This window comes from Nerophis lumbriciformis, linkage group LG07, assembly GCF_033978685.3.
Source record: "Nerophis lumbriciformis linkage group LG07, RoL_Nlum_v2.1, whole genome shotgun sequence".
In the NCBI taxonomy this organism is placed as follows: domain Eukaryota; kingdom Metazoa; phylum Chordata; class Actinopteri; order Syngnathiformes; family Syngnathidae; genus Nerophis; species Nerophis lumbriciformis.
The window spans coordinates 741,978-768,921 of record NC_084554.2 but is presented as its reverse complement, the minus strand read 5'-3'; the positions used below and the strand labels follow the sequence as shown (position 1 = coordinate 768,921).

The 26,944-nt window shown below is 34.9% G+C and overlaps 1 protein-coding gene across 2 annotated transcripts in view; it reads right to left on the bottom strand.

Annotated features, from left to right (window-relative positions):
• palmdb (palmdelphin b) overlaps positions 1-26,944 on the bottom strand; it is a 69,244-nt gene that overhangs the window by 8,478 nt on the left and 33,822 nt on the right. The window contains exons 7-8 of one of the 2 annotated variants that reach the window (XM_061965965.2): positions 22,738-22,836; positions 18,630-20,540 (exon numbers count right to left, since the gene is read on the bottom strand). The exons of the other annotated variant lie outside the window; for it this stretch is intronic. Coding sequence (XP_061821949.1) covers positions 19,654-20,540; positions 22,738-22,836 — 986 coding nt within the window. The 3' untranslated portion in view covers positions 18,630-19,653. Of the gene's footprint in view, positions 1-18,629; positions 20,541-22,737; positions 22,837-26,944 lie in introns of those variants that run through there. 2 annotated transcript variants of the gene reach the window in all.

Genomic DNA, 26,944 nt, shown 5'->3' with positions numbered 1-26,944 from the left:
GTGTTACAAATTCAAACAAGTTTTGTGTGGATGCAGTTGCTAGCTTATCTCTTTCTGTAGTTAGCTTTCACGGCTAATACCGAAACATGCTAATGTGTTAGCACGCTAGAAAAAGAGTTCCTCAGTGTTCACTCTTACAATAACAGTGTAGCTACAGTTTGTTATACAGGTTACAGAATGTAAATGAAGTGTTGTTGACGCTTTTTGAATACATTTTTAAAGTGATTTAGAGGTAGAACTGATTGCTAACATTAGCTGCATTGCTAGCTACCATGAAGGAGACAATTATTACACATTCAAATGCAAAAAAAACCATTTGTCGTCAGTCTTTCCTGACGTAACGTTACGTAAATATCAACAATGTAACCCTGGCGTAACGTTACATAAATATCAACAATGTAACCCTAGTGTAACGTTACATAAATATCAACAATGTAACCCTGAGGTGACGTTACATAAATATCAACAATGTAACACTGGCGTAACATTACATAAATATCAACAATGTAACCCTGAGGTGACGTTACATAAATATCAACAATGTAACCCTGGCGTAACGTTACATAAATATCAACAATGTAACCCTAGTGTAACATTACATAAATATCAATAATGTAACCCTGAGGTGATGTTACATAAATATCAACAATGTAACACTGGCGTAACATTACATAAATATCAACAATGTAACCCTGGTGTAACGTTACATAAATATCAACAATGTAACCCTGGCGTAACATTACATAAATATCAACAATGTAACCCTGAGGTGATGTTACATAAATATCAACAACCCTGAGGTGATGTTACATAAATATCAACAATGTAACCCTGGCGTAACGTTACATAAATATCAACAATGTAACCCTGGTGTAACGTTACATAAATATCAACAATGTAACCCTGGCGTAACATTACATAAATATCAACAATGTAACACTGGCGTAACATTACATAAATATTAACAATGCAACCCTGGCGTAACGTTACATAAATATTAACAATGCAACCCTGGCGTAACGTTACATAAATATTAACAATGTAACACTGGCGTAACATTACATAAATATTAACAATGCAACCCTGGCGTAACGTTACATAAATATTAACAATGTAACACTGGCGTAACATTACATAAATATCAACAATGCAACCCTGAAATGATGTTCCATAAATATCAACAATGTAAACCTGAGGTGACGTTACATAAATATCAACAATGTAACACTGGCGTAACATTACATAAATAATAACAATGTAACCCTGGTGTAACGTTACATAAAAATTAACAATGTAACCCTGGCGTAACATTACATATAATTTAACAATGTAACCCTGGTGTAACATTACATAAATATTAACAACAGTATTCATCCAGTCATTTGGCTGCAAGACTTGCAGATACAATAACAAGCTTTCAGTGACACACACACACACACACACACACACACACACACACACACACACACACACACACACACACACACACACACACCACCTTCAAGGACATGTGCATGTAACAGACTGGGCGCCATGGCAACCGTGAGCAGTGACACTTGTCAGCTGCCGCCTCCTCCTCCATCGCCCACTCAGAGCCTCGTCAGTGACTGAGTGAGGACCAACTCTGTCTTCTTCTACTTTAGCCAAAAGTCCACATGAAATATTCACAGCTGAATCTCTGCAGCCTGGCACTGAAAACTCCAACATAGAACATAGAACATAGAACATAGAACCTGCACTTTGGGATCTTCTACCTCCACACTTTATTTCTATAGCACATTGAAACTACACAAAAGTGATGCACAACAACATTCAAATATTATCCTTAGCTCCACCAATGACTCAATGAACATAAATAAATATATAAAAATAAATATGATGTGTGTACATGTCAACTATTGATGGACATGTTTGTCCATGTCACAAATACATCACATTAATTATTCTTATTGTCACAAATACATCACATGAATTAGTGAAGTCGGGAAATTCTGGGAATTCCTGGAATTATTTTGGAAATTGTAAAAGAGTAGTTAGATAGTCCAGGGTGAGAGGAGTGTGTGGGTGTTGCAACAGATGAGAAATGTGGGATATGGAGAGCTTTGTATATCCACCATTCATTGACAATAAGGCGGGAAATTACCAACAATTCCAGGAAAACTGGGAATTTGTAAGAGGGACAAGGTGTGTTGTGTTGGACATATGTGGAGAGTCGGAATCGGGTAAAAAAAAATGGTAGAACTATGAATACGTCCATTTTATTTGAATTTCCTGGAAATTTTGGAATTTCGAGAATTTTTGAAAATACTTGTAAAACAACAATTGTCCTGCAAGATATGAATGAGTTGGTGTTGGAGTTTTTCAAAACGGTTAGAAAAAGTTGACGTAGTAACAGTTTGTAATTTAATTAGGTATTTTGGAATTCCTGGAATTTTGGGAAAATTGGGAATTTGTACAAAAAGTAAAAATGGTAGTTTTGTTGTCCCATTTAAGAAGAATGTTTTGAAGGTGGAATGGTCAAAGACAGTTGAAAAATGTGGACTGTGGAAACTTTCCAGGAAGAAGTGAAAAGACGGCTTTGGAAAGTCGGGAAATTTTGGGAATTCCTGGAATTATTTTGGAAATTGTAAAAGAGTAGTTAGATTGTCCAGGGTGAGAGGAGTGTGTGGGTGTTGCAACAGATGAGAAATGTGGGATATGGAGAGCTTTGTATATCCACCATTCATTGTCAATAAGGCGGGAAATTACCAACCATTCCGGGAAAACTGGGAATTTGTAAGAGGGACAAGGTGTGTTGTGTTGGACATATGTGGAGAGTCGGAATCGGGTAAAAAAAAATGGTAGAACTATGAATACGTCCATTTTATTTGAATTTCCTGGAAATTTTGGAATTTCGAGAATTTTTGAAAATACTTGTAAAACAACAATTGTCCTGCAAGATATGAATGAGTTGGTGTTGGAGTTTTTCAAAACGGTTAGAAAAAGTTGACGTAGTAACAGTTTGTAATTTAATTAGGTATTTTGGAATTCCTGGAATTTTGGGAAAATTGGGAATTTGTACAAAAAGTAAAAATGGTAGTTTTGTTGTCCCATTTAAGAAGAATGTTTTGAAGGTGGAATGGTCAAAGACAGTTGAAAAATGTGGACTGTGGAAACTTTCCAGGAAGAAGTGAAAAGACGGCTTTGGAAAGTCGGGAAATTTTGGGAATTCCTGGAATTATTTTGGAAATTGTAAAAGAGTAGTTAGATTGTCCAGGGTGAGAGGAGTGTGTGGGTGTTGCAACAGATGAGAAATGTGGGATATGGAGAGCTTTGTATATCCACCATTCATTGTCAATAAGGCGGGAAATTACCAACCATTCTGGGAAAACTGGGAATTTGTGAAAGGGACAAGGTGTGTTGGGTTGGACATATGTGGAGAGTCGGAATCGGGTAAAAAAAAAAATGGTAGAACTATGAATACGTCCATTTTATTTGAATTTCCTGGAAATTTTGGAATTTTGAGAATTTTTAAAAATACTTGTAAAACAACAATTGTCCTGCAAGATATGAATGAGTTGGTGTTGGAGTTTTTCAAAACGGTTGGAAAAAGTTGACGTAGTAACAGTTTGTAATTTAAATGGGTATTTCGGAATTCCTGGAATTTTGGGAAAACTGGGGAATTTGTACAAAAAGTAAAAAAGGTAGTTTTGTTGTCCCAATTAAGAAGAATGTTTTTGAAGGTGGAATGGTCAAAGACAGTTGAAAAATGTGGACTGTGAAAACTTTCCAGGAAGAGGTGAAAAGACAGCTTTGGAAAGTCGGGAAATTCTGGGAATTCCTGGAATTATTTTGGAAATTGTAAAAGAGTAGTTAGATAGTCCAGGGTGAGAGGAGTGTGTGGGTGTTGCAACAGATGAGAAATGTGGGATATGGAGAGCTTTGTATATCCACCATTCATTGACAATAAGGCGGGAAATTACCAACCATTCCGGGAAAACTGGGAATTTGTGAAAGGGACAAGGTGTGTTGTGTTGGACATATGTGGAGAGTCGGAATCGGGTTAAAAAAAATGGTGGAACTATGAATACGTCCATTTTATTTGAATTTCCTGGAAATGTTGGAATTTTGAGAATTTTTGAAAATACTTGTAAAACAACAATTGTCCTGCAAGATATGAATGAGTTGGTGTTGGAGTTTTTCAAAGCGGTTGGAAAAAGTTGACGTAGTAACAGTTTGTAATTTAATCGGGTATTTTGGAATTCCAGGAATTTTGGGAAAACTGGGAATTTGTACAAAAAGTAAAAAAGGTAGTTTTGTTGTCCCAATTAAGAAGAATGTTTTTGAAGGTGGAATGGACAAAGACAGTTGAAAAATGTGGACTGTGGAAACTTTCCAGGAAGAAGTGAAAAGACGGCTTTGGAAAGTCAGGAAATTCTGGGAATTCCTGGAATTATTTTGGAAATTGTAAAAGAGTAGTTAGATAGTCCAGGGTGAGAGGAGTGTGTGGGTGTTGCAACAGATGAGAAATGTGGGATATGGAGAGCTTTGTATATCCACCATTCATTGTCAATAAGGCGGGAAATTACCAACAATTCCAGGAAAACTGGGAATTTGTAAGAGGGACAAGGTGTGTTGTGTTGGACATATGTGGAGAGTCGGAATCGGGTAAAATAAAAATGGTAGAACTATGAATACGTCCATTTTATTTGAATTTCCTGGAAATTTTGGAATTTTGAGAATTTTTGAAAATACATGTAAAGCAACAATTGTCCTGCATGCGGTTGGTGTTGGAGTTTTTCAAAACGGTTGGAAAAAGTTGACGTAGTAACAGTTTGTAATTTAAATGGGTATTTCGGAATTCCTGGAATTTTGGGAAAACTGGGAATTTGTACAAAAAGTAAAAAAGGTAGTTTTGTTGTCCCAATTAAGAAGAATGTTTTGAAGGTGGAATGGTCAAAGACAGTTGAAAAATGTGGACTGTGAAAACTTTCCAGGAAGAGGTGAAAAGACGGCTTTGGAAAGTCGGGAAATTCTGGGAATTTCTGGAATTATTTTGGAAATTAGGAAAAGAGTAGTTTGATTGTCCAGGGTGAGAGGAGTGTGTGGGTGTTGCAACAGATGAGAAATGTGGGATATGGAGAGCTTTGTATATCCACCATTCATTGTCAATAAGAGGGGAAATTGCCGGAAATTCTGGGAAAACTGGGAAATTTGTGAAAGGGACAAGGTGTGTTGTGTTGGACATATGTGGAGAGTCGGAATCGGGTAAAAAAAATGGTAGAACTATGAATACGTCCATTTTATTTGAATTTCCTGGAAATTTTGGAATTTCGAGAATTTTTGAAAATACTTGTAAAACAACAATTGTCCTGCAAGATATGAATGAGTTGGTGTTGGAGTTTTTCAAAACGGTTAGAAAAAGTTGACATAGTAACAGTTTGTAATTTAATTGGGTATTTTGGAATTTCTGGAATTTTGGGAAAACTGGGAATTTGTACAAAAAGTAAAAAAGGTAGTTTTGTTGTCCCAATTAAGAAGAATGTTTTGAAGGTGGAATGGTCAAAGACAGTTGAAAAATGTGGACTGTGGAAACTTTCCAGGAAGACGTGAAAAGACGGCTTAGGAAAGTCGGGAAATTCTGGGAATTCCTGGAATTATTTTGGAAATTGTAAAAGAGTAGTTTGATTGTCCAGGGTGAGAGGAGTGTGTGGGTGTTGCAACAGATGAGAAATGTGGGATATGGAGAGCTTTGTATATCCACCATTCATTGTCAATAAGGCGGGAAATTACCAACAATTCCAGGAAAACGGAGAATTTGTAAGAGGGACAAGGTGTGTTGTGTTGGACATATGTGGAGAGTCGGAATCGGGTAAAAAAAAATGGTAGAACTATGAATACGTCCATTTTATTTGAATTTCCTGGAAATTTTGGAATTTTGAGAATTTTTGAAAATACTTGTAAAACAACAATTGTCCTGCAAGATATAAATGAGTTGGTGTTGGAGTTTTTCAAAACGGTTAGAAAAAGTTGACGTAGTAACAGTTTGTAATTTAATTGGGTATTTTGGAATTCCTGGAATTTTGGGAAAACTGGGAATTTGTACGAAAAGTAAAAAAGGTAGTTTTGTTGTCCCATTTAAGAAGAATGTTTTTGAAGGTGGAATGGTCAAAGACAGTTGAAAAATGTGGACTGTGAAAACTTTCCAGGAAGAGGTGAAAAGACGGCTTTGGAAAGTCTGGAAATTCTGGGGAATTCCTGGAATTATTTTGGAAATTGGAAAAGAGTAGTTAGATAGTCCAGGGTGAGAGGAGTGTGTGGGTGTTGCAACAGACGAGAAATGTAGGATATGGAGAGCTTTGTATATCCACCATTCATTGTCAATAAGAGGGGAAATTGCCGGAAATTCTGGGAAAACTGGGAAATTTGTGAAAGGGACAAGGTGTGTTGTGTTGGACATATGTGGAGAGTCGGAATCGGGTAAAAAAAAATGGTAGAACTATGAATACGTCCATTTTATTTGAATTTCCTGGAAATTTTGGAATTTTGAGAATTTTTGAAAATACTTGTAAAACAACAATTGTCCTGCAAGATATGAATGAGTTGGTGTTGGAGTTTTTCAAAACGGTTGGAAAAGGTTGACGTAGTAACAGTTTGTAATTTAATTGGGTATTTTGGAATTTTGGGAAAACTGGGAATTTGTACAAAAAGTAAAAAAGGTAGTTTTGTTGTCCCAATTAAGAAGAATGTTTTGAAGGTGGAATGGTCAAAGACAGTTGAAAAATGTGGACTGTGAAAACTTTCCAGGAAGAGGTGAAAAGACGGCTTTGGAAAGTCGGGAAATTCTGGGAATTCCTGGAATTATTTTGGAAATTGTAAAAGAGTACCGGTAGTTAGATTGTCCAGGGTGAGAGGAGTGTGTGGGTGTTGCAACAGATGAGAAATGTGGGATATGGAGAGCTTTGTATATCCACCATTCATTGTCAATAAGGCGGGAAATTACCAACAATTCCAGGAAAACTGGGAATTTGTAAGAGGGACAAGGTGTGTTGTGTTGGACATATGTGGAGAGTCGGAATCGGGTAAAAAAAAAAATGGTAGAACTATGAATACGTCCATTTTATTCGAATTTCCTGGAAATTTTGGAATTTCGAGAATTTTTGAAAATACTTGTAAAACAACAATTGTCCTGCAAGATATGAATGAGTTGGTGTTGGAGTTTTTCAAAACGGTTAGAAAAAGTTGACGTAGTAACAGTTTGTAATTTAATTGGGTATTTTGAAATTCCTGGAATTTTGGGAAAACTGGGAATTTGTACAAAAAGTAAAAAAGGTAGTTTTGTTGTCCCAATTAAGAAGAATGTTTTTGAAAGTGGAATGGTCAAAGACAGTTGAAAAATGTGGACTGTGGAAACTTTCCAGGAAGAAGTGAAAAGACGGCTTTGGAAAGTCGGGAAATTTTGGGAATTCCTGGAATTATTTTGGAAATTGTAAAAGAGTAGTTAGATAGTCCAGGGTGAGAGGAGTGTGTGGGTGTTGCAACAGATGATAAATGTGGGATATGGAGAGCTTTGTATATCCACCATTCATTGTCAATAAGGCGGGAAATTACCAACCATTCCAGGAAAACTGGGAATTTGTGAAAGGGACAAGGTGTGTTGTGTTGGACATATGTGGAGAGTCGGAATCGGGTAAAAAAAATGGTGGAACTATGAATACGTCCATTTTATTTGAATTTCCTGGAAATTTTGGAATTTTGAGAATTTTTGAAAATACTTGTAAAACAACAATTGTCCTGCAAGATATGAATGAGTTGGTGTTGGAGTTTTTCAAAACGGTTGGAAAAAGTTGACGTAGTAACAGTTTGTAATTTAAATGGGTATTTTGGAATTCCTGGAATTTTGGGAAAACTGGGAATTTGTACAAAAAGTAAAAAAGGTAGTTTTGTTGTCCCATTTAAGAAGAATGTTTTTGAAGGTGGAATGGTCAAAGACAGTTGAAAAATGTGGACTGTGGAAACTTTCCAGGAAGAAGTGAAAAGACGGCTTTGGAAAGTCGGGAAATTCTGGGAATTCCTGGAATTATTTTGGAAATTGTAAAAGAGTAGTTAGATAGTCCAGGGTGAGAGGACTGTGTGGGTGTTGCAACAGATGAGAAATGTGGGATATGGAGAGCTTTGTATATCCACCATTCATTGACAATAAGGCGGGAAATTACCAACAATTCCAGGAAAACTGGGAATTTGTAAGAGGGACAAGGTGTGTTGTGTTGGACATATGTGATGAGTAGTGTGGGTGGATGCTTGGGAGGTCAGAATTGGGTAGAAAATGGTAAAACTAGAAATACGTCCATTTTATTTGAATTACCTAGAAATTTGGGAATTTGGGGAATTTTTGAAACTACATGTAAAGAAACAATTGTCCTGCATGCGGTTGGTGTTGGAGTTTTTCAAAACGGTTGGAAAAAGTTGACGTAGTAACAGTTTGTAATTTAAATGGGTATTTCGGAATTCCTGGAATTTTGGGAAAACTGGGAATTTGTACAAAAAGTAAAAAAAGGTAGTTTTGTTGTCCCAAATAAGAAGAATGTTTTGAAGGTGGAATGGTCAAAGACAGTTGAAAAATGTGGACTGTGAAAACTTTCCAGGAAGACGTGAAAAGACGGCTTTGGAAAGTTGGGAAATTCTGGGAATTCCTGGAATTATTTTGGAAATTGTAAAAGAGTAGTTAGATAGTCCAGGGTGAGAGGAGTGTGTGGGTGTTGCAACAGATGAGAAATGTGGGATATGGAGAGCTTTGTATATCCACCATTCATTGTCAATAAGAGGGGAAATTGCCGGAAATTCTGGGAAAACTGGGAAATTTGTGAAAGGGACAAGGTGTGTTGTGTTGGACATATGTGGAGAGTCGGAATCGGGTAAAAAAAAATGGTGGAACTATGAATACGTCCATTTTATTTGAATTTCCTGGAAATTTTGGAATTTCGGGAATTTTTGAAAATACTTGTAAAACAACAATTGTCCTGCAAGATATGAATGAGTTGGTGTTGGAGTTTTTCAAAACGGTTGGAAAAAGTTGACGTAGTAACAGTTTGTAATTTAATTGGGTATTTTGGAATTCCTGGAATTTTGGGAAAACTGGGAATTTGTATAAAAAGTAAAAAAGGTAGTTTTGTTGTCCCGTTTAAGAAGAATGTTTTTGAAGGTGGAATGGTAAAAAATGGTTGAAAAATGTGGACTAACACTATGAAACAATGAGTTATTCCATATAACATGGAGTTATTCTATGAAACACTATGAAACAATGATTTATTCCATATGACATGAAGTTATTCCATGAAATACTGAGTTATTCCATATAACATGTAGCTATTCCATGAAACATTCTAAGAAACAATGATTTATTTCATATAACATGGAGGTATTCCATGAAACATTCTAAGAAACAATTATTTATTCTATATAACATGGAGCTATTTTATGAAACACTAAGAAACAATAATTTATTCCATATAACATGGAGTTATTCTATGCAATATTCTAAGAAATAATGAGTTATTCCATATAACATGAAGTTATTCCATGAAACACTGAGGTATTCCATATAACACGGAGTCATTCCATGTTATATGAAACAATGAGTTATTCCATATAACATGGAGTTATTCCATGAAATATTCTAAGAAACAACGGGTTATTCCATATAACATGAAGTTATTCCATGAAACAATGAGTTATACATAGAACATGTAGCTATTCCATGAAACACTATGAAACAATAAGTTATTCCATATAACATGGAGTCATTATATGAAACATTCTAAAAAATAATGAGTTATTCCATATAACATGAAGTTATTCCATGAAACATTCTAAGAAATAATGGGTTATTCCATATAACATGTAGTTATTCCATGAAATATTCTAAGAAAGAATGGGTTATTCCATATAACATGAAGTTATTCCATGAAACACTGAGGTATTCCATATAATACGGAGTCATTCCATGTTATATGAAACAATGAGTTATTCCATATAACATGGAGTTATTCCATGAAATATTCTAAGAAACAACGGGTTATTCCATATAACATGAAGTTATTCCATGAAACAATGAGTTATACATAGAACATGTAGCTATTCCATGAAACACTATGAAACAATAAGTTATTCCATATAACATGGAGTCATTATATGAAACATTCTAAAAAACAATGAGTTATTCCATATAACATGAAGTTATTCCATGAAACATTCTAAGAAATAATGGGTTATTCCATATAACATGTAGTTATTCCATGAAATATTCTAAGAAAGAATGGGTTATTCCATATAACATGAAGTTATTCCATGAAACACTGAGTTATTCAATATAATACGGAGTCATTCCATGTTATATGAAACAATGAGTTATTCCATATAACATGAAGTTATTCCATGAAACATTCTAAGAAATAATGGGTTATTCCATATAACATGTAGTTATTCCATGAAATATTCTAAGAAAGAATGGGTTATTCCATTTAACATGAAATTATTCCATGAAACACTGAGTTATTCCATATAATACGGAGTCATTCCATGTTATATGAAACAATGAGTTATTCCATATAACATGGAGTTATTCCATGAAATATTCTAAGAAACAACGGGTTATTCCATATAACATGTAGTTATTCCATGAAATATTCTAAGAAAGAATGGGTTATTCCATATAACATGAAGTTATTCCATGAAACACTGAGTTATTCCATATAATACGGAGTCATTCCATGTTATATGAAACAATGAGTTATTCCATATAACATGGAGTTATTCCATGAAATATTCTAAGAAACAACGGGTTATTCCATATAATATGAAGTTATTCCATGAAACAATGAGTTATACATAGAACATGTAGCTATTCCATGAAACACTATGAAACAATAAGTTATTCCATATAACATGGAGTCATTGTATGAAACATTCTAAGAAACAATAAGTTATTCCATATAACATGGAGTCATTATATGAAACATTCTAAGAAACAATGAGTTAATCCATATAACATGGAGTTATTCCATGAAACATTCTAAAAAAGAATGATTTATTCCATATAACATGTAGTTATTCCATGAAACATTCTAAGAAATAATGGGTTATTCCATATAACATGTAGTTATTCCATGAAATATTCTAAGAAAGAATGGGTTATTCCATATAACATGAAGTTATTCCATGAAACACTGAGTTATTCCATATAACATGAAGTTATTCCATGAAACACTGAGGTATTCCATATAACACGGAGTCATTCCATGTTATATGAAACAATGAGTTATTCCATATAACATGGAGTTATTCCATGAAATATTCTAAGAAACAACGGGTTATTCCATAAAACATGAAGTTATTCCATGAAACAATGAGTTATACATAGAACATGTAGCTATTCCATGAAACACTATGAAACAATAAGTTATTCCATATAACATGGAGTCATTATATGAAACATTCTAAGAAAGAATGATTTATTCCATATAACATGGAGTTATTCCATGAAACATTCTAAGAAAGAATGATTTATTCCATATAACATGTAGTTATGCCATGAAATATTCTAAGAAATAATGGGTTATTCCATATAACATGAAGTTATTCCATGAAACACTGAGGTATTCCATATAACACGGAGTCATTCCATGTTATATGAAACAATGAGTTATTCCATATAACATGGGAGTTATTCCATGAAATATTCTAAGAAACAACGGGTTATTCCATATAACATGAAGTTATTCCATGAAACAATGAGTTATACATAGAACATGTAGCTATTCCATGAAACACTATGAAACAATAAGTTATTCCATATAACATGGAGTCATTATATGAAACATTCTAAGAAAGAATGATTTATTCCATATAACATGGAGTTATTCCATGAAACATTCTAAGAAAGAATGATTTATTCCATATAACATGTAGTTATGCCATGAAATATTCTAAGAAATAATGGGTTATTCCATATAACATGAAGTTATTCCATGAAACACTGAGGTATTCCATATAACACGGAGTCATTCCATGTTATATGAAACAATGAGTTATTCCATATAACATGGGAGTTATTCCATGAAATATTCTAAGAAACAACGGGTTATTCCATATAACATGACGTTATTCCAGGAAACAATGAGTTATACATAGAACATGTAGCTATTCCATGAAACACTATGAAACAATAAGTTATTCCATATAACATGGAGTCATTATATGAAACATTCTAAGAAAGAATTATTTATTCCATATAACATGGAGTTATTCCATGAAACATTCTAAGAAAGAATGATTTATTCCATATAACATGTAGTTATGCCATGAAATATTCTAAGAAATAATGGGTTATTCCATATAACATGAAGTTATTCCATGTTATATGAAACAATGAGTTATTCCATATAACATGGGAGTTATTCCATGAAATATTCTAAGAAACAACGGGTTATTCCATATAACATGAAGTTATTCCATGAAACAATGAGTTATACATAGAACATGTAGCTATTCCATGAAACACTATGAAACAATAAGTTATTCCATATAACATGGAGTCATTATATGAAACATTCTAAGAAAGAATTATGTATTCCATATAACATGGAGTTATTCCATGAAACATTCTAAGAAACAATGATTTATTCCATATAACATGTAGTTATGCCATGAAATATTCTAAGAAATAATGGGTTATTCCATATAACATGAAGTTATTCCATGAAACACTGAGGTATTCCATATAACACGGAGTCATTCCATGTTATATGAAACAATGAGTTATTCCATATAACATGGGAGTTATTCCATGAATAATTCTAAGAAACAACGGGTTATTCCATATAACATGAAGTTATTCCATGAAACAATGAGTTATACATAGAACATGTAGCTATTCCATGAAACACTATGAAACAATAAGTTATTCCATATAACATGGAGTCATTATATGAAACATTCTAAGAAACAATGAGTTATTCCATATAATATGGAGTTATTCCATGAAACATTCTAAGAAAGAATGATTTATTCCATATAACATGTGGTTATTCCATGAAATATTCTAAGAAAGAATGGGTTATTCCATATAACATGAAGTTATTCCATGAAACACTGAGTTATTCCATATAACATGAAGTTATTCCATGTTATATGAAACAATGAGGTATTCCATATAACATGAAATATTCTAAGAAACAACGGGTTATTCCATATAACATGAAGTTATTCCATGAAACACTGAGTTATTCCATATAACATGAAGTTATTCCATGTTATATGAAACAATGAGGTATTCCATATAACATGGAGTTATTCCATGAAACAATGAGCTATACATAGAACATGTAGCTATTCCATGAAACACTATGAAACAATAAGTTATTCCATATAACATGGAGTCATTATATGAAACATTCTAAGAAACAATGAGTTATTCCATATAACATGGAGTCATTATATGAAACATTCTAAGAAACAATGAGTTATTCCATATAACATGGAGTTATTCCATGAAACATTCTAAAAAAGAATGATTTATTCCATATAACATGTAGTTATTCCATGAAACATTCTAAGAAATAATGGGTTATTCCATATAACATGTAGTTATTTCATGAAATATTCTAAGAAAGAAAGGGTTATTCCATATAACATGTAGCTATTCCATGAAATATTCTAAGAAAGAATGGGTTATTCCGAATAACATGAAGTTATTCCATATGAAAGATGACAGAATGCATGTGTTCCATGCACTGTGTGAGCGTACATGATGATGATGATGATGAGGATGATGGTGATGAGGATGATGAAGATGCATATTTGGCGTGATGGCAGAAGAAGAAGAATAGGAATAAGAAGAAGAATAAGTTTAGCGAGGACGTACCTTAGAGGCAGCACATCACACACACACACACACACAGACACACACACACACAGTGTTCTGTGTTCTGTGTTCTGTTCCTAGGAACACTAACAGGTCTGCCTGGATGCTGCGCTCTGATTGGACGGCCAAGAAAGGAGGTGAGACAAAGGCGACCAATAGCGGTGCTCGCACACCAGGAAGTGACCATCTTATTCCACTTTCCTCTCTCAGCACTCAGAGTGTTTGGGAAGGTGATACAGCATGTATGAAGACCAGGTGACATGTATGAAGACCAGGTGACATGTATGTAGACCAGGTGACATGTATGTAGACCAGGTGACATGTATGAAGACCAGGTGACATGTATGAAGACCAGGTGACATGTATGAAGAGCAGGTGACATGTATGAAGACCAGGTGACATGTATGAATACCAGGTGACATGTATGAAGACCAGGTGACATGTATGAAGAGCAGGTGACATGTATGAAGACCAGGTGACATGTATGAAGACCAGGTGACATGTATGAAGAGCAGGTGACATGTATGAAGAGCAGGTGACATGTATGAAGGTGAAGAGGTATGAAGAGCAGGTGACATGTATGAAGGTGAAGAGCAGGTGACATGTATGAAGGTGAAGAGCAGGTGACATGTATGAAGGTGAAGAGCAGGTGACATGTATGAAGGTGAAGAGCAGGTGACATGTATGAAGAGCAGGTGACATGTATGAAGGTGAAGAGCAGGTGACATGTATGAAGGTGAAGAGCAGGTGACATGTATGAAGGTGAAGAGCAGGTGACATGTATGAAGAGCAGGTGACATGTATGAAGGTGAAGAGCAGGTGACATGTATGAAGGTGAAGAGCAGGTGACATGTATGAAGAGCAGGTGACATGTATGAAGGTGAAGAGCAGGTGACATGTATGAAGAGCAGGTGACATGTATGAAGGTGAAGAGCAGGTGACATGTATGAAGGTGAAGAGCAGGTGACATGTATGAAGGTGAAGAGCAGGTGACATGTATGAAGGTGAAGAGCAGGTGACATGTATGAAGGTGAAGAGCAGGTGACATGTATGAAGAGCAGGTGACATGTATGAAGGTGAAGAGCAGGTGACATGTATGAAGGTGAAGAGCAGGTGACATGTATGAAGGTGAAGAGCAGGTGACATGTATGAAGGTGAAGAGCAGGTGACATGTATGAAGAGCAGGTGACATGTATGAAGGTGAAGAGCAGGTGACATGTATGAAGGTGAAGAGCAGGTGACATGTATGAAGAGCAGGTGACATGTATGAAGGTGAAGAGCAGGTGACATGTATGAAGGTGAAGAGCAGGTGACATGTATGAAGGTGAAGAGCAGGTGACATGTATGAAGGTGAAGAGCAGGTGATTGTGAGCAGCTGACTTTGACACATTTTCACCTGAATGATCACATGAATATAATTCATCCAGCCTGCGTGAGCAAGTGCACTTTTGAAGTAATATCCTTCACAACTCCTCAGTAGAACACAAACACATGTTTTTATGCATTCTAAGTAGTAAAACATGGCAAGTAAGAGGTGGCTCACAATGGAAGTACACTATTCTGCTCACTAAGCCCTCGAAACACCTCCCTGGATACTCCATTTACATGTCATGACCTGAATATCAACACGTATTAGTCATATTGTTAGTATAAATATGAACAAGTATTAGTCATATAGTTATTATGAATATGAACAAGTATTAGTCATATTGTTATTATAAATATGAACACGTATTAGTCATATTGTTATTATAAATATCAACACGTATTAGTCATATTGTTATTATAAATATGAACAAGTATTAGTCATATTGTTATTATAAATATGAACAAGTATTAGTCATATTGTTATTATAAATATGAACAAGCATTAGTCATATTGTTATTATAAATATCAACAAGTATTAGTCATATTGTTATTATAAATATGAACAAGTATTAGTCATATAGTTATTATGAATATGAACAAGTATTAGTCATATTGTTATTATAAATATGAACAAGTATTAGTCATATAGTTATTATGAATATGAACAAGTATTAGTCATATTGTTATTATAAATATGAACAAGTATTAGTCATATAGTTATTATGAATATGAACAAGTATTAGTCATATTGTTATTATAAATATGAACAAGTATTAGTCATATAGTTATTATAAATATGAACAAGTATTAGTCATATTGTTATTATAAATATGAAAAAGTATTAGTCATATAGTTATTATGAATATGAACAAGTATTAGTCATATAGTTATTATAAATATGAACAAGTATTAGTCATATAGTTATTATGAATATGAACAAGTATTAGTCATATTGTTATTATAAATATGAACAAGTATTAGTCATATTGTTATTATAAATATCAACAAGTATTAGTCATATAGTTATTATAAATATGAACAAGTATTAGTCATATTGTTATTATAAATATGAACAAGCATTAGTCATATTGTTATTATAAATATCAACAAGTATTAGTCATATTGTTATTATGAATATGAACAAGTATTAGTCATATTGTTATTATAAATATCAACAAGTATTAGTCATATTGTTATTATAAATATGAACAAGTATTAGTCATATTGTTATTATAAATATGAACAAGTATTAGTCATATAGTTATTATGAATATGAACAAGTATTAGTCATATTGTTATTATAAATATGAACAAGTATTAGTCATATAGTTATTATAAATATGAACAAGTATTAGTCATATTGTTATTATAAATATGAAAAAGTATTAGTCATATAGTTATTATAAATATGAACAAGTATTAGTCATATTGTTATTATAAATATGAACAAGTATTAGTCATATAGTTATTATGAATATGAACAAGTATTAGTCATATTGTTATTATAAATATGAACAAGTATTAGTCATATAGTTATTATAAATATGAACAAGTATTAGTCATATTGTTATTATAAATATGAACAAGTATTAGTCATATAGTTATTATGAATATCAACAAGTATTAGTCATATTGTTATTATAAATATCAACAAGTATTAGTCATATTGTTATTATAAATATGAACAAGTATTAGTCATATTGTTATTATAAATATCAACAAGTATTAGTCATATTGTTATTATAAATATCAACAAGTATTAGTCATATAGTTATTATAAATATGAACAAGTATTAGTCATATAGTTATTATGAATATCAACAAGTATTAGTCATATTGTTATTATAAATATCAACAAGTATTAGTCGTATTGTTATTATAAATATCAACAAGTATTAGTCATATTGTTATTATAAATATCAACAAGTATTAGTCATATAGTTATTATAAATATGAACAAGTATTAGTCATATTGTTATTATAAATATCAACAAGTATTAGTCATATTGTTATTATAAATATGAACAAGTATTAGTCATATTGTTATTATGAATATGAACAAGTATTAGTCATATTGTTATTATAAATATGAACAAGTATTAGTCATATTGTTATTATGAATATGAACAAGTATTAGTCATATTGTTATTATAAATAATAACAAGTATTAGTCATATTGTTATTATGAATATGAACAAGTATTAGTCATATTGTTATTATGAATATGAACAAGTATTAGTCATATTGTTGTTATAAATAATAACAAGTATTAGTCATATTGTTATTATGAATATGAACAAGTATTAGTCATATTGTTATTATGAAAATGAACAAGTATTAGTCATATTGTTATTATGAATATGAACAAGCATTAGTCATATTGTTATTATAAATATGAACAAGTATTAGTCATATAGTTATTATAAATATGAACAAGTATTAGTCATATTGTTAGTATAAATATGAACAAGTATTAGTCATATTGTTATTATGAATATGAACAAGTATTAGTCATATAGTTATTATGAATGTTACTACATGACATATACTTACATCATGTATATATTACATGTTATTATGAATGTTACTACATGACATATATACTTACATCATGTATATATTACATGTTATTATGAATGTTACTACATGACATATATACTTACATCATGTATATATTACATGTTATTATGAATGTTACTACATGACATATATACTTACATCATGTATATATTACATGTTATTATGAATGTTACTACATGACATATATACTTACATCATGTATATATTACATGTTATTATGAATGTTACTACATGACATATATACTTACATCATGTATATATTACATGTTATTATGAATGTTACTACATGACATATATACTTACATCATGTATATATTACATGTTATTATGAATGTTACTACATGACATATATACTTACATCATGTATATATTACATGTTATTATGAATGTTACTACATGACATATATACTTACATCATGTATATATTACATGTTATTATGAATGTTACTACATGACATATATACTTACATCATGTATATATTACATGTTATTATGAATGTTACTACATGACATATATACTTACATCATGTATATATTACATGTTATTATGAATGTTACTAGATAAAACAAGGATGGAGCTTATTTGGATGTATTTTAAAGTGCTTTATAGGCAGGGTTGATTAAATGGGCAAGAATTGCCAGGATGGTGACATCCACTGCCTGTAATACTTGATGTTACCCAGTACCTCTTCAGAAAGTACCACCATAATAACACAGTAGCGCAGTAGGCCCAAATATTCATTAAAAACCAAGCAGAGGTTTTATTTAACAAGTTTATTTAATAAGTTTGTCCACTGTTACATTACACACAGTGCACAAACATCAACAATGATACTCCATGTACATATTCATGACAGTCCATACACAGTACATACTTATCATACTCCATGTACATATTCATGACAGTCCATACACAGTACATATATACAGACTTCTTTGGTGTACCACTAGGTGGGGCCATTTTATACAATCACTAATATTCTGTGATACATTGTCAATAATAGCAGTCCCCAATAAAAATGGTTACAAAAGATTTAAAGGTGGTCCAACAGTTTCCACTACTTTGAAGTTTTCTTGCTACTACTTCATGTAGTAGTTGTGGTAGTTGTTGTAGTAGTAGTAGTAGTAGTAGTAGTAGTAGTAGTAATAATAGTAGTAGTAGTGGTAGAAGTGGTAGTAGTAGTAGTAGTAGTAGTAGTAGTAGTAGTAGGATTTAACTCCTGTTTGTTGACGGACTCACTGATCACATGTGAGTTGACTTGTGAGCTGACTTGTGTGTGAAAGTGGACCTGTGGAGACCTGAATGACTTCCTGGTCTGTCCAGGACTTGGGTCGTAGTAGTAGTAGTAGTAGTAGTAGTACTAGTAGTAGTAGTAGTAGTAGTAGTAGTAGTGGTGGTAGTAGTAGTAGTAGTAGTAGGATTTAACTCCTGTTTGTTGACGGACTCACTGATCACATGTGCGTTGACTTGTGAGCTGACTTGTGTGTGAAAGTGGGCCTGTGGAGACCTGAATGACTTCCTGGTCTGTCCAGGACTTGGGTCGTAGTAGTAGTAGTAGTAGTAGTAGTAGTAGTAGTAGTAGTAGTAGTAGTAGTAGTAGTAGTAGGATTTAACTCCTGTTTGTTGACGGACTCACTGATCACATGTGCGTTGACTTGTGAGCTGACTTGTGTGTGAAAGTGGGCCTGTGGAGACCTGAATGACTTCCTGGTCTGTCCAGGACTTGGGTCGTAGTAGTAGTAGTAGTAGTAGTAGTAGTAGTAGTAGTAGGATTTAACTCCTGTTTGTTGACAGACTCACTGATCACATGTGCGTTGACTTGTGAGCTGACTTGTGTGTGAAAGTGGGCCTGTGGAGACCTGAATGACTTGCTGGTTTATCCAGGACTTGGGTGGTAGATCTGCACCTGACCACGGGACCTTTCAACCAGTCTTGCGGTGGGAACACCTTGCTCTTGTACCCGTCCGGATGGTACGACAGGAACTCCCCGTTCTGTTCAGTCCTCACGTCGTCCTCGTCCTCGTCTTCGTCCTCGCTGTTTCCCACAACCACCAGCTCAGCCTGGAAGTCTTGGTCTTCCTCATCCAGGGCGTCCTGGTAGCCCATAAAGACCATGGTGACAGGGGGACAACCCTGCTCGTCTGAGCTGTCCGCCAAGGAGAGAAGCTCACATTTCTGCCGGTGGCCGTCCATGTCTGCAGAGACTTCTCTCTTCTCTTTGACTGAGACCACAACCGCTCGGTTCTGAGTGCTCGTACTTGTGTTGTGAAGACCTGGTTCGGTTTGGACGCTACTCTGAGACGAGGTCCCCTGAAGTTTGAGCGTCTGGTCTTGGAAACTCACTTGCGCTTGTTCTGGGCTACGTTGGCAAGGTAGGATCTTCTGCAAAGACTTTGGCTGGAGTGTCTTTGGTCTGGCAGAGGAGTAGACCGGCTGGTGGTACTGGACTTCACTGGGCACCTTCTCATCCGCCGCCTGGCGGAGGAGCTCCTCTGCCTGCTGGGTGGTCATTCCAGGGTCCACTTCAACCTGGACGCTCGGGTTCACAGCAAATATAGATTTGCGGCCGTCGTCGTATACCTTTAAGCCCCGCCCCTTGACGCTTTCTGGGGTAATGGTGGCTGTGGAGACCACCTGACATGTCCCGGTCCTGGCATCCCGCTCCACACTGATCTCCATGGCAAACGTAGCTGCAAGGTACACAAGTGGTAAATGGTAAATAACAACACACATGTACACACCAGTCAAGTTGTCACCTTGTGTAAATGGTAAATAACAACACACATGTACACACCAGTCAAGTTGTCACCTTGTGTAAATGGTAAATAACAACACACATGTACACACCAGTCAAGTTGTCACCTTGTGTAAATGGTAAATAACAACACACATGTACACACCAGTCAAGTTGTCACCTTGTGTAAATGGTAAATAACAACACACATGTACACACCAGTCAAGTAGTCAGGTTGTGTAAATGGTAAATAACAACACACATGTACACACCAGTCAAGTTGTCACTTTGTGTAAATGGTAAAGACCTGAGAAACTTTCTTATTTCTTGCAAATTTTGGCTCATTTGGAATTTGATGCCTGCAACATGTTTCAAAAAAGCTGGCACAAGTGGCAAAAAAGAGTGAGAAAGTTGAGGAATGCTCATCAAAGACTTATTTGGAACATCCCACAGGTGAACAGGCTAATTGGGAACAGGTGGGTGCCATGATTGGATATAAAAGCAGCTTCCATGAAATGCTCAGTCATTCACAAACGGGCGAGGGTCACCACTTTGTCAACAAATGCCTGAGCAAATTGTTTAAGAACAACATTTCTCAAGCAAGGAATTTAGGGATTTCACCATCTACGCTCCGTAATATCATCAAAAGGTTGAGAGAATGTGGAGAAATCACTGCACGTAAGCCATGATATTACACACCTTCGGATCCCTCAGGCGGTACTGCATCAAAAAGCCACATCAGTGTGTAAAGGATATCACCACATGGGCTCAGGAACACTTCAGAAAACCTCTGTCAGTAACTACAGTTGGTCGCTACATCTGTAAGTGCAAGTTAAAACTCTACTATGCAAAGCCACAGCCATTTATCAACAACACCCAGAAACGCTAAAATGGACTGATGCAAAGTGGAAAAGTGTTCTGTGGTCTGACGAGTCCGTCCGTCCGTCCATCCATCCATCCATTTACTATCCCTTAATCCCTTCGGGGTCACTGGAGCCTATCTCAGCTACAATCGGGCGGAAGGCGGGGTACACCCTGGACAAGTCGCCACCTCATCGCAGGGCCAACACAGATAGACAGACAACATTCACACTCACATTCACACACTAGGGACCATTTAGTGTTGCCAATCAACTTATCCCCAGGTGCATATCTTTGGAGGTGGGAGGGGCCTATCCCCAGGTGGGAGGGGCCTATCCCCAGGTGCATGTCTTTGGAGGTGGGAGGAAGCCGGAGTAGAACCCACGCAGTCACGGGGAGAACATGCAAACTCCACACAGAAAGATCCCGAGCCCGGGGATTGAACTCACGACTACTCAGGACCTTTGTATTGTGAGGCAGACGCACTAACCCCTCTGCCACCGTGCCTACATTTCAAATTGATTTTGGAAATGGGGGTGTATTAGTGCCCAAGACATGGGTAACTTACACATCTGTGAAGGCACCATTAATGCTGAAAGGTACATACAATATATTGTAAATGGTAACTGGGTTGTACTTGTATAGCGCGTTTCTACCTTCAAGGTACTCAAAGCGCTTTGACACCATTTTTCACATTCACCAATTCACACACACATTCACACACTGATGGCTGATTGGTAGACGGTGGGGATTGAACCAGGAACCCTCAGGTTGCCGGTTCTCTCTCCCAACCGCGCCACGCCGTCCCCATACTGTAACGTTACCATGGACGCCCCTGCTTATTTCAGCAAGACAATGCCATGCCATGTGTTACAACGGTCATAGTAAAAGAGTGCGGGTACTAGACTGGCCTGCCTGTAGTCCAGACATTGAAAATGTCCACTTCAAAAATGTGTCTCCTCAGTTCCCAAACCTTTACTGAGTGTTGTTAAAAGGAAAGGCCATGTAACACACTGGTAAAAATGCCTTTTTTTTTGCTGCCAATAAATTCTAAGTTGATGATTATTTGCAAAAAAAGAAGAAAGTTTCTCAGTGTGAACATGAAATATCTTGTCTTGTTGTATTCTCTTTTTATTGACCATTTACACAACGTGACAACTTCACTGCTTGTGTACTTTTGTCAGGTTGTTTATGAATCGGGTAAAAACAACACGATGTATCATCAACATGGTTTCAATGTCTAGCGTACAGTCTGAAAGCAAACAGAAGCTGTGGATTATTGCTGTTGGTACCTAGTTGTTCTTCTCCAGGACTTGGTGGACGCGGGTCGGGACTTGGAGGTGTCAGGTACACTCGGTCGGGTGCTTGTGAGCCACAAGTGTTTGTCACATCTGAGAAGGAAACAAACCGCTTTGAAAAACAAACAATAGAAGAAGTCACGTATTGTAATATTGATGTTGGCATGCATGACATCATCACATGTATGACATCATCACATCACTTTATGACTTCATTGTTAAATATGATGTTTAATGGGTTTGTTATGTAGCAGCATGACACATGTACATAATTAGGGCCCGCATGGCCCATTGCATAAGGACTCCCACAGGGAGTCCTTATGCAATGGGACATAAGGACCTATTGAATTTGTAAGGTTTTATTATTTCTTTATTATTATTATTTATTATTATTCTTCCGCAACTTTGCGCTGTAATTTGACCCCCTTAACATACTTCAAAACTCACCAAATTTTACACACACATCAGTAATATACGGCAAAACTTTTTATCAAAAAACCAAACCTCAAAACTCTGAGACGTTTTTGCTGTATGGGGGGTTGTACCGAAAACGACATCATCTGGTACAACCCCCCATACAGCAAAAACGTCTCAACGAACATTGGACACAAATTCCTCACTCTGATTGACAAACACTTTCCCAAAGACAACACCCTAAGAAAAGTATTCAACAAGAACAACATTAAATTGAGCTACAGCTGCATGAACAATATACGACAAATCATCTCAAACCACAACAAAACAATTGCAAATGAGCCGTCGACCCCCAGTCAGAGCGACTCCAAAACCAACAAAGCATGTAACTGTCGAAAGAAACCTGATTGCCCCCTCAACAAGGGGTGCTTACAAACATCAGTTGTCTACCAATCTAAGGTAATACGCAAGGACATTAACACATCCGACACATATGTAGGATTAACCGAGGGTGAATTCAAAACCAGATGGAACAATCACAAGGCTTCTTTCAGGAACAAAAACCTGCGAAATACCACAGAACTCAGCAAACACATTTGGGACCTCAAAGACAATAATGTTGAATATTCAATAACATGGCAAATTCTTGCATCCAGCACACCTTACAATAGTGGTAATAAAAGATGCAACCTATGCTTGAAAGAGAAACTGTTTATTATTTACCGTCCAGACCTGTCATCCCTCAACAAGCGCAGCGAAATTGTATCAGCATGCCGCCACAGACGGAAACACCTCCTAGGTAACACATGAGCCAATCACCACGCCCCTACGCCAGCCTGTACCCACCCACTCTGTGCCCTATATAAACCATGGTATGTGAATGCTCCCATTAAAATCTCCTGATGATTGAGGGAACCCCTCATGAAACAGGCCTGTAGAGATGAAGTAGTCTTGTGATTTTTTTCCCCACACATACATATATATATATATATATATATATATATATATATATATATAGAGAGAGAGAGAGAGAGAGAGAGATATCTACATCCTGAAAATATGCAAACAAAACTGTGTTTAGATAATTGATACTTCAAACTTGCATAAATAAATCTTAAGGAATATAACATAACTTGGCTTCTGAGAGCTTCAAAATGTAATGAATAAAATGCTAAAGTTGTTGATAAACAAGCAATTATTTTAATAATTAAATATGGTCATTTTAAATGAATTATTATGATAATTTAAAATCACTTATGTCAAATGTTTATTTTAATGTATAATTCTATGGCTGGATGTAATGAGTCACAAAAAAATACAAATAAAAATACAATTAATTTTGATGTTTTTAGCAAAATATAGTAAAAATTTATTTTATTTTATTTATTTTTTTTAATTAATAAATGTTTTTATTTGTAGGTAAGATAAACATAATAATACAATTTATCTCTAGTCTGGATGATTTAGTTCTTGTCACCCTGTTGTGGCCTCCAGCTCCGGCTGAAAATCGGGAGATTTTCGGGAAAATATTTGTCCCGGGAGGTTTTCGGGAGAGGCGCTGAATTTCGGGAGTCTCCCGGAAAATTCGGGAGGGTTGGCAAGTATGCGCTACATTGAGTTACAAATGACATTTAATGAGAAATGTAGACATAACACAAAGTATTGCATTTATTATTTGGCGTAATGTTGACATTACATTGACATATGTCACTCATTACATGACATCATTACTGAAGTATGTTCACATTCATCATAATACAAACATTGAAGTGTTTATGATGATTATTTTGAGATCTTTAAATATATCTTAGATATGAATTCATCTCCTCGTCAATATTTATTGTCAAGTTGCAACAAACAAAGCCTTTGTTGTCATGTACACACTTCATATTCCAGCATTTACGTGTTATAGCAGCTCATATTTGGAACTCATACAACACTGAGTAAACAACACAAATATGACACTTTGCAGGGCTTTATGTTCTATTCCTGCATGTTTATGACTTGGATGATGCTCAGCCAGTAAATACTAGTGATGGGTTGATGAGGCGTCATGAAGCGTTTCGACACATTGCAAAACTGTATTGATACTGTGTCGATACTGTGTCACTAAATACTGACATCTGCTGGACATTAAAAACTATGGACCGACTCAACTGACACTGATTTTATGCCCTAGTACAGGGGTCACCAAAAAACTACTTCTTGGGTACTGATTAATGCGAAGGGCTACCAGTTTGATACACACTTAAATAAATAAATATATTGTCATTTGTAAGTTACACGTAAGTGTGATTCAAACAAGAATAGCTAAATAAATAAATTTATATATATAAAAAAATGGGTATTTCTGTCTGTCATTCCGTCGTACATTTTTTTTTTCCTTTTACGGAAGGTTTTTTGTAGAGAATAAATGATGAAAAAAACACTTAATTGAACGGTTTAAAAGAGGAGAAAACACACACAAAAAAAAAAAAACAATTTTGAAAAATAGTTTATCTTCAATTTCGACTCTTTAAAATTCAAAATTCAACGGACAAAAAGAAGAGAAAAACTAGCTAATTTGAATCTTTTTGAAAAAATTAAAAAAATAATTTATGGAACATCATTAGTATTTTTTACTGATTAAGATACATTTTAGAATTTTGATGACATGTTTTTGGGGGATGTCTTGTCTTGTCTTGGTTTTTTCTGTCTTGTGATGTGCATGTTTTAGTTTGAAAAGTAACTCTCCTCTCGTTTCAGGTCACTTGCCCTTCCTTTTGTGTCATCAGTCTGACGTCATCCCGGTTCCCTGATTGTTTCCACCTGTTCCCTATTACCCTCATGTGTCTTATAAGCCCACTCCTTCCTTTGTTCTGTGCCAGATTGTTTCGTTTATTCGTGCTCTCTAGCATCCATGCCCATGTCCATGCCTCGTCTTGCCTTGCCTCGTCTTGTGCTTATGTTCTTTGATTCTGAATCCCTTCGTTGCTATTTTGAGTTTTCCTTTCTTCCTCCTCAGCAGAGTGATTTTTTTGTTATTTAGTTTATTCAGCCGAAGTGGTAAGTTTCAGTTATTTTTCATTCTTTCCTCACATTTTTGAGTGACAATTTTTGTTAATACTTTATTAGATTAGATAGTATAGAATTTTTCATAGTTGTTGTTTCTTCCTCCTGTTGGAGCGTTTTTTGTTTATACATTTTATAGCATATATTAATTATAGTTCGTCTTTGCTTTTTGTGTTTTCCTCCGTTCGGAGCGAATTTTGGTTGTTCCTATTTTTTGGAACCTTTTTTGCCGGTTAGTTTTTGGATAAAATAGATATTGTAATCCTTGACTTTGGAGGTGAAAAGGAAGCTGTCAAAATAAAAGCCTGTCTAAGTTCCCTACTCTGCATCTGAGTCCTATCCTTTTACCAAGCCCTGACATGTTTTAAATTGGTTAAAATCCAATCTGCACTTTGTTAGAATATTTAACAAATTGGACCAAGCTATATTTCTAACAAAGACAAATCAGTATTTCTTCTAGATTTTCCAGAACAACATTTTTAAAAGAAATTCAAAATACTTTGAAATAAGATTTAAATTTGATTCTACAGATTTTCTAGATTTGCCAGAATCATTTTTTGGAATTTTAATCATAGTAAGTTTGAAGAAATATTTCACAAATATTCTTCGTCAAAAAACCAGAAGCTAAAATATTTATTATTCTTTACAATAATAATACCGTATTTTCCGCACTATAAGGCGCACCTAAAAACCACAAATTTTCTCAAAAGCTGACAGTGCGCCTTATAACCCGGTG